This window comes from Triticum dicoccoides, chromosome 3A (assembly GCF_002162155.2).
Source record: "Triticum dicoccoides isolate Atlit2015 ecotype Zavitan chromosome 3A, WEW_v2.0, whole genome shotgun sequence".
NCBI lineage: Eukaryota > Viridiplantae > Streptophyta > Magnoliopsida > Poales > Poaceae > Triticum > Triticum dicoccoides.
The window spans coordinates 670,007,525-670,017,170 of NC_041384.1; the positions used below are offsets into that span (position 1 = coordinate 670,007,525).

The 9,646-nt window shown below is 43.2% G+C and overlaps 1 protein-coding gene across 3 annotated transcripts; it reads left to right on the forward strand.

Annotated features, from left to right (window-relative positions):
• The first annotated feature begins 3,863 nt into the window (after positions 1-3,863).
• LOC119270095 lies at positions 3,864-8,362 on the forward strand. 3 transcript variants are annotated; one of them, XM_037552068.1, is made up of 14 exons: positions 3,864-4,121; positions 4,218-4,442; positions 4,565-4,693; positions 4,774-4,990; positions 5,066-5,139; positions 5,262-5,318; positions 5,405-5,473; positions 5,563-5,627; positions 5,820-5,900; positions 6,435-6,582; positions 6,678-6,893; positions 7,545-7,690; positions 7,785-7,986; positions 8,059-8,362. In XM_037552068.1, exons 1-14 carry the CDS (start codon positions 4,062-4,064, stop codon positions 8,272-8,274), a joined length of 1,905 nt encoding a protein of 634 aa, XP_037407965.1. In that variant the 5' UTR covers positions 3,864-4,061; the 3' UTR covers positions 8,275-8,362. The 3 variants fall into 3 exon arrangements, with proteins under 3 accessions (XP_037407965.1, XP_037407962.1, XP_037407963.1); XM_037552065.1 differs by having other exon boundaries at positions 3,865-4,121; positions 5,560-5,627; XM_037552066.1 differs by having other exon boundaries at positions 3,865-4,121; positions 5,560-5,627; positions 7,548-7,690.
• The last annotated feature ends 1,284 nt before the right edge of the window (positions 8,363-9,646 follow it).

Consider the following 9,646-nt stretch of genomic DNA (forward strand, 5'->3'; position numbering starts at 1 on the left):
CTGACAAAGACGCTATCTTCACGAGCAGATTGTGGCAAGATATATTCAAGGGCATGGGCTGTGACCTCCGCTACAACACTGCTTACCATCCGGAATCTGATGGTCAGACAGAACGAGTTAACCAGTGCATCGAGAACTACTTGCGTTGCTTGACATCCACACAACCAAAAAAATGGGCAAATCAACTCTCCATGGCAGAGTACTGGTACAACACTTCCTACCACTCCTCCCTCAAGAAGACACCGTTTGAAGCAGCCTATGGATTCCCTCCCCCTAATATTGGAGAAAACATTCTCCCTGACCAGCTGCACGGCGATGCACAACAGTTCTTTCAGGACAGAGATGCTTTGCTACTGCACTTAAAATCCAACTTGGCAGCAGCTCAGGCATGAATGAAAAATTCGCTAATCGCAAACGTACAGAGAGAATTCTGGAAGTTGGGGACATGGTGTACTTGAAAATGCAACCGTACCGCCTCAATGCTTTTGGTCTGCGTACACATATTAAACTTCAGAGCAAGTACTATGGACCTTTCCAGATCATCAAGAAAGTGGGCCGCGTCGCGTACCAACTGCTCTTGCCTGACGCTACCAACATACACCCGGTCTTCCATGTTAGCCAGTTGAAGAAACATGTCGGCCCTAAAGCTGTTCTGTGTGCAGACCTTCTCCTGGTTCGATTAGATGGGATGATTCAGACTGAACCGGTTCTCGTTCTGGAAACCCGTCAGGTACCCCGCAACTAGTCCTGGCCATCTCAGGCCCGGCCCTAAAATCCAGGGCCTAGGCCCGATGGGCTTGTCCGTGGGCCGGGCTTGGGCCTGAGTTTTGAGCCCACCAGCAGGGCCTGGACGGGCTTGGGCTTGGCATATTAGCATTTTAAGGAAGAGGCCCGGCCCACGGCCCTAAGCCCTAAGGGCTTTTCAAGGCTTTTTACGAGATGGGCCGGGCTTGGGCTTGAAAAGTAGGCCCGATGGTAGGGCCTGGGAGGGCCTGGGCCTCAGTTTTCTGCCATGGGCTCTTTTAGGCCCGGCCCAAGCCCGGTCCGGCCCGGCCTATGGCCAGATATACCCGCAACAACCTGCATGTGGTTCGGTGGCTTGTACAATGGGCAAACCTTCCTCCTGATGAAGCTTTGTGGGAAGACGCGTCATTCATGAAGAAAACGTTCCCTACATTCTTCAAGAGCACCATCGACATGTGGTTCAACCGAACAACTCCTTGAGGACAAGTTCGTTTTCACCCGGGGGTATTGTCAGGCCCAAGTGTCAAGGAGCAGTTTATTATCTTCAGTTATCGGACGGCTCTGGTGCAAAACGGTTCGGCGCATCGTACGGCTCACAGGGCTCGCCTACTCCACCAACCGTTACCATCTACTGTACCGTTTCATTTGTCGTTATTGTTCGGTCTCATCCATTTGCCAGCTGCAGCTATAAAGCTAGCCGCTGCCTTCTGTAATCGCTATCGAATTATGCTGAGAATATCTCTATGATACAATCATACATCTTATATCAATACAAACACTAGTTCTCGCTCCTACTTTCCCCTTTTTTCTCGCACGAGATCTGAGATTACTCTGTTCGATCCGCCCCAATTCCCGTGCGGGGTGTGACAATTTTTTCCTAATCTAATCTCTCTCAGAAAACATCTTCATGGATGTGCCAAACCTAGGGGGGCCTTCCCCACCAAAGCACCCACCTATTCTGGAGCCACCTGGGCCTGGCCCACCTCCTCCGTTGCCGCCACGGCTGTGCCAGCCACCTTGAGGGTGCCTCGGCTTCTGCAACATTGCAGGACATGTGCGACCTACCGCGGAAGAGAATAGAACATGCGCTCAGGCATTTCCCAGTGCTCGACGGTGTACAGGTGCTAAGGGTGCCATATAGGTAAAAATATGATGTGGCAAAGCATTTAAAGAGGAGAGTGAACATTATGGTGACCCTAATAAGGGCATCTTCAATAATTTGTATGTTAGCTTGTTGGTAAAATATGCCATGTCATCAACCAACACCTTAACATACAACAACTCCAATGAGTTGTATTTAGTTTGCCCAATAGGATGTGAGATAATAAATGGGGTGCTCTCTCATTCTACATTGGAGCTTGTGCAATGTGTGTTGGTTCATGTACATACAACCTTCCTCTCTTTCCTCATTTATTGTATGACACATCATCAAAAATCCTATGTGGCAAAGTCTACCAACAACTATCTTACAACCATTGGAGATGCCCTAAGAACCAATGCTAAGCACGTGGACCTAGACAAAAAGACTACCAACCAATACATGAAGGAGTTTTATTATTAAACAATTAAATAAATGAGGCTTAGCTACAAAAGCTAAGCACCGATGCATTAGAGACATTAGTTGCTAAGCATTTTTTTTTGCGAGAAAATTTTCAATCTATTCATCTTCCATCACGGCAGTACAACGAACACTAGAAATAATAAAAATTACATCCAGATTCATAGACCACCTAGCGACGACTACAATCACTGAAACGAGCCGAAGGCGCGCCGCCGTCATCACCCCTCCCTTGCCGGAGTTGGGCACAACTTGTTGTAGTAGACAGTCGGGAAGTCGTCGTGCTAAGGCCCCGTAGGACCAGCGCACCAGAACAGCAACCGCCGCTGATGAAGAATAACGTAGATCGAAAGGATCCAACCTGAAGACACACGAATATAGACGAACCACAACCAGATCCGAGCAAATCCACCGAGGATAGATCCGCCGGAGACACACCTCCACACGCCCACCAACGATGCTAGACGCACCATCGGAACGGGGACTAGGCGGGGAGACCTTTATTCCATCTTCAGGGAGCCGCCACCGTCTCGTCTTCCTGAGTAGGACACAAACTCTAACAAATTTTAAAGGAACGACTAACAACGGAGCCCTCCCGCCGGCCCTTGCCAAGATCCACCATGCCCCCATGGCACTAGGGCCACCGGAGACGAGGCGGACCTGCGCCGGAGTCGACGAGAGGCACGAACCCTAGCTTTTCTTGGAGGAGGAGGCGGCAGTTGCTAAGCATTTTAATGCACTTAGCACCCCACTTTAGCACCAATGCATTGGAAGAGGTCTCAAAGCCTGGATCCATCGCGAAAGGGGCTCTTACCCATCACTAGTGTTAAGCATCCACCTATAAGTATTTTCTAGCAGTGGATCGATGTGGTCCAAAATCGAGCGCGCTTCCTAGGCGTGCGCGTTAGCCACGCCCCTGTCATGCATGATTTATATATATGATGTCATTTTTCTTATTTGTTTACTAGCTGTTATACATGAAAATATTTTTGAGATGTGGTAGTTTATATTAATTTTTCTGTCATTTTTTCATTTTTCATGTAGTGGGCTGCAAGGCCTGGTAAGGCTGCGTTCGGTCCGGAGGAAAACTCAAAGGAATCTGATCCTGTGCTATTTTCTACCTTTGGTGCGTTCGGAGTGAAGGAAAAATGAGCAGTAAAACTTTGGAATGTCTCGATTCCTGTGTGATTCCTACAGATTTCACGGGAAAAGAAACATCCAGTCAGACCTCTTGTTTATCGCGGTTGGCCGAGGCAACACACTGGTTCTGACGTCTAATCCAATAAAATATTCATTATATGGCATGGAGTGTGAGAGAGTCAAGTCTGCAGCCAAATAAAAAACACCCAAGGTACGGGTCACAACTGAGGTGATGTGCAGCTTCTTTTGATCACCGCCGAACGGTTCACTCCTGACTATTTCTCTGTTTAAAATTCCTCAGTTTCATATGTGCTTGTTTTCCCTATTCCTTTACATTTTTTTGTTCCCATGTTTTCTGATCCTGCAAACCGAACAGAGCCTAAAGCTGGGCTGGGTCGTAGGGTCGTAGTGGGGTCGCTCTGGCTTTCCTCCTGGCGAAACAATCGCTGGAGCTGCGCGAGCCCCCGTCCTAATCGCTATCTGCAACCGCCGCCCGCCTCCCCGCACCCCGTGGTAATCGCGATCTGCCACCGCCTCCCCGCCTCCAGTGGTAATCGCGATCTGCCACCGCCTCCCCGCCTCCCGTGGTAATCGCGATCTGCCACCGCCTCCCGTCCTAATGGCTGGGGAGAAAGCTGGTACCGGCGCCTCCTCCTCCTCTCGTCCTCGGAGGAGTTCGGTAAGCATCTCTCGTCGCTGATCTGCAGACCTTCGAGTCCTATCGTTTGTTGTATGCAGACGCAGAGCGTGATCTCATCATTTGTGAACGTTTCAGAGAAACGCCGCCGACGGGAAGCAGATTGCTCCCCGAGTCGCCGCCGACGGGAAGAAGACTGCTATCCGAGTCGCCGGCGACGGGAAGCAGAGTCCTCTCCGAGTCGCCGCCGCCTCCGACGGGAAGCGGATGGTTATGGGCGTCTCTGTCGACGCCGCTTCCACCACTTTGCACCCTATTGATCTACGATCCGACGTCGCCCCTGCTGAGGGGCGTACTGAAGTGGTACTCAAATACATTAGGGATTATGGTTTAACGCCATGGTCACATGTTGGATTCGTTACAGTTTTCATTAGGGTTATGCAATTCGTGTCCTCTTTCCTGATACTTTTAAGTTTATCTTTCAGGCCAAGTTTGTTCACAACTTCTACTGTGCCCTAAACTTTAATCTGTTAGGATTGTATCGTTTCTATGCCGACGATGCTGAGTTTGTCTGGAATTTCAATGGCCGTCGACTTAATCTGAAAACTGCAAAGGTTACTGCCTTAACAAAATGTAGTGTAATATCCTGACTGGTATTTTTTTGTGTGGTAACATCGTTATTATTTTTGAACAGGAAATTAGGAGTTATCTGTATAGGGCATCAACCAAAATGAAATTCCATGCATCACATTTTGATTTATTATCGATTCCTGGGCAAAGTTCTGTAATGCTGACCGTTTATGGAACAATCAAATCGGCTGATAACAAGCCTAGGAGCTTTGTGGAAACTTTTGTGCTTGATATTCCTGGACGTCTTATATTGAGGGATTCCTTGGTTGTGCAAGAAAATGGTAACATTCTTTTTCTGTTTAATATAAAACCCCACTCCTTCTCATGGTTTGATCCGTGATGCTTTTGTTCAACAGCTCTAGAAGTACCAGAAGTGAGTAGTCCCAAGAAGTTCCAAGACCATACTGCAAGTATCATGTCTACTAACGATGTAAGTGGTTATGTAATTGCACGTTTATCTTAATAAATTGTTTTGTATGTTCTATTAAGTTGTTTGTTTTAATATAGTCCCTTACATTGGTAAATTGTATATTGTGTCTGCTGCTATTGCAGTCACAGAATCACTGTGGAATTTGCAATAAGAAATGGTATCCCCTAGAGAAAGACTGGGTAAGCCTAGAATCTGCTATAGTGATGTTATAGATTTATTATGCTGTTGCTTATTGTTGGCATTGCCATAATGTTTTTCTTGTTAGGTCTGTTGTGACCGTTGTCAAATGTGGCTCCATGTTGAGTGTGACCCTAATTGCAGTCGTGACATGGAGGTTCTTTTGCTCTTCTTAATATCATAATATATATGTGTGCAGTGCTCCTAATTGGACATGTTCGCTAACTGTAGATTGTTTTGTAGAAGGTAGAAAAGTCAGAGTATTTCTGCCCTGGCTGTACGTCTGAATGCAAAGATGTATTGACACTTAGGTGAGTTACTGATTTCTTCCCATCTGAATGTTCATTGATTCTTATATTATACTCCCTCCGTCCTAAAATAAGCGTCTTGAGACACTTATTTTGTTCAAATTTGTACTTGAGCTAGTACAAAGTTGAGACACTTATTTTGGGACGGAGGGAGTAAATGCCAGCTTCTAACATTCCTAATAATATATTTGCCAGCACTTTGAAGCAAAAATCACCTGAACCCATAATTGTGTCGTGTGCTGGAAAGGAAGGAGTCTATAAACCAATAGAAAAAATGTAAGTATTTGGCTTATTGTGTACCGAATCATCAGATTACATGTTTCTTTATATTTGCTTAATTATGAATACTCTATCTGAATTTAATATTTTTTACTCCCTCTGTCACAGTTTAGAAGGCACAGTTAAATTTGCGTGCGTTTCCATAATAGACAAGGTTTAGGGCGCATTGCATTTATTTATAGTAGCTAATTAGTACTCCGATATACTATTTCTATATGCATGCGTAGTGTGAATGCTATTTTTGAGCCCATCTCACAACCAATAGATAACTACCTAGGTCCCAGAGAATTTCCAAGCGCGCCTTCTAAACCGTGACGGAGGGAGTATTTTGATTAACCAAAAAATTGTATGTGCAATTGGTTCTTTAATCTTCACTTGGTTCATAAGCAAGTTACTTTTAGGTCGGTTCTTAGTTGGTACTGTAGCAACCACCCATTAAGGATCAGTTCCTTTTGTGATCGGATATTCTTACGATGCTTACAAACCACACACCAGAAGCAATAAGGACCAATGCACCATTTTTGCTGGCAGGATCGAATGTCGATGCAAAATTTGCTTGAAAAATCTAACTCCAGTCGTGATGTCTACGAATGTATGGGAGAAACATACTGGGTGCCGCCAAAAGAATTGGAAGAAGAGTATTAAGCTCAAGGGCACTGAGAAGCCTCTCTTTAAACTTGTAAGCCATCAGCATCTTTATCATCTTGGATGTTTGTGTGCACTAATGTGCAGACATGCAAAACTGATTACATCTTTATTTTGTCGTTTCTGTAGCTTGAAGAGATACCTGAAGGAACTGGCATATCTTCTATTGCAAGTGAAATTCAGCAGGTTTCTTCTGTTGATACATCTGACCAGCCAGCTGCTGAAACATCTGACCAGCCAGCTGCTGAAACATCCTACCAGAAAGCTGCTGAAACATCTGAGCTAGCTGCTGTTACATCTGATCAGACATCTGCAAGCCTCTCTTATGTGATGTCGGGAAACAAGGTATTATCAAGCATCATTGTTTACTGCATCACACCCCCTTACACACATATATCCAGAGCCATCCCTATGTAAACAGGTTGTAAAGGACAAAACTAGTTAGACATTGATAGCAGGTGACACAGTCACTGTTTAGCTTTCACCAGAACAATGAAGTTATCGAATAAAATGTTCTGTATGTCAAGCAGAAGACTACAAATATCAGATGTAATTGTTAAGTATAAACAGGCATCATTCAGATTGTCTATAATAATTTCTTGGTCCGCAACCCAGAACTTCCTCACTATATGGTATATGCAGATCTACCACCCATACTGCAAGTATGGAAGTCCTTGTAGGTGTGGATCAGCAAATCCTGACAATTTAGGTTTGTGTGTATTCACATGATTTTGATAAAATGTACTGCTGACCTTATGAAATATTGGAAAACAAGGTTTTTTTTTCAAGAATCATTGTTTCTTACCACACCCCTCTACACACATGTTGGATAGTCACTTGATTTGAGAAAATATAGTGCTGATTGTGTACATTCATGTCGTATAGTTACTTGATTTGAGAAAATCTGGTGCTGATTGTGCCCATTCACAAATCTCTTAGCAATTATACACCATCCTCCTTTGAGAACTTTGACACATTTTTGCTTTTTTTTCACAGCAGTCGCAAAAATCAAAAGTCTGCATCTTACATGATTATGATAGGATGAAGTCCCATCAGGATAAGGACACTGATCATAAATATGAAAAGGCATCTAGGATTTCTGAAATAATGAATACATTGAATCAAGATGGTGTTCTTGACAGGTGAGTTGTGCCTAGTAAGGAATATGTCTAATGCTAGTACAATTGTTCAAGTACTAATAACAATTACTGTAACCATAATCTGGTGTTTTTGCAGAACTGAGAGGGAACCGTTTGATAGTGCTGATCGTGAGATAATTCTGGCTATCCATGATCCTGAGCAGTTGGATTATGTTGATGATTTGCCATTGACAGATGAGGAGCAGGACGCAAAATTTTCTAAAGTGGCTGGAGTTAGTGTATTCTCTTCTGAAGGAACTACCGAAGCTATTTACAGTGCAGCTGGGGCCGTGATAAGGGTAATGATAAAACTACACCTTCATCAATCTTGTCAAATTTACTTGTCAACTTACATTGATTTTATTGTTTAGGGTTCCGACCTTGTGGTTGAAGAGTATTATGAGACTGCTTTTGCAATAATCAGACCTCCAGGGCATCATGCTTATAAGATTTCTGAAGGTTTCTGCTTTTTGAACAACGTTGGTATAGCTATTCAACATGTTGTTGACCACCATTTGAGATATTACATTGTGCTCTTTATTTTTCAGAATTATTATTCCTCCACGAATCGTTTTACTTCTTTTTAACAAGCCTAAAGCTCGTTGTATTGAATTTGTACATTTAGTTACGAGACCTACCTTTGGGTAAAATATCCAGTGCTACGGTTCATGAGATGATACCATGCTCCAAGACCATGTGGTGCGTCAGATCTGCATGAAATGGACAGGATCATTTCACTAGTCTATTTACATATGCCCTCTTATAACGTTTGTGTTTTGCCCCCTGAAAGTGTTGTGTCTTTGCAAAATCACAACAGGTTTCCACATCTCTCCTCCAGACCCCCTAGTAGTTCTCAGTTTCCCACACGACAAATACTTCAAAAATAAACTGGGAAGACATGCCACATTTCATTAATTCATACCAACAAAATTCACAGGAATAGAACCACTTCAAAACATTTATGTGAAGCTGTATCAAGCTATGAATAATTTCTTTAATATAGTTGACAAATGTTGTGGCAGTGATGTATACACCACTTCGCAAAATTAATTAGTATAAAGAAGTACATTTTGAAATATGTTGTTTCCACTCAGCTTGTGACTACCTATCGTCCTTGCTGATCCATATATATATTTTGATACTGAAACCAGCTCGGTTTACAATAAGTGCTTTGGCATCAGTATCATGAGTTTCTGCGAACAGTGTGAAATAATTTAGAATTCTAAAAATAGAAGTACATGAAACTCGAGGATGTTATGTGGATACTGGATACACAGTTAATCTGTTTACACGAGAAGTTTGCAATCTTCCATCGTACTCCACAATAGTTACCTATTATAGGCAGATTGTATTCTGCCAAGAATTCAGACTTGAAAACAGAGATGTTAATAATTAGAGTGGTATCACAAAGACGTATAAATTGGAAGTCATCGAGCATGAGGATGGATGTGTAGCTTAGAGCACATTTCAGTGGCAAGTTGGATGAACTCAAAGATCGTTGTGATAGCACGTACGGAGCAATATCCAACCAGGCACGCATTAGCTGTTGCAAACATTGACTGAACTTTGTGTTGGTGCAAACCATTGATCCAAGAAATCTTGAGAAGTAGAGCGTTGTGAACTAACTAACAGTCTTAGCAGTAGCCTGGCATCAAAATTACAAGTTTTGTCGGGTTTTTTTAAGTTCTACGGTATTTCATTTATATTAATAAAAAATATATTTACATACAAGTACAGAAAGTAGACTTAACCAATACCCGCTCTAGGAAACATGAAAACTATTTATAAGTTCAGTTCTATCCAACTATCAATCTGTGTTGCTTTGTGATTCTTTGCTCTGAGTCTGACTGTCTATAATCCTTCTTTGAGATAGTATTTCCAAGAGATAACATGTGGTGGAGCAGATCTGATAATTTTATCATTTCTTACCATCCAAGTACTCCAGCATCCCATAATTAT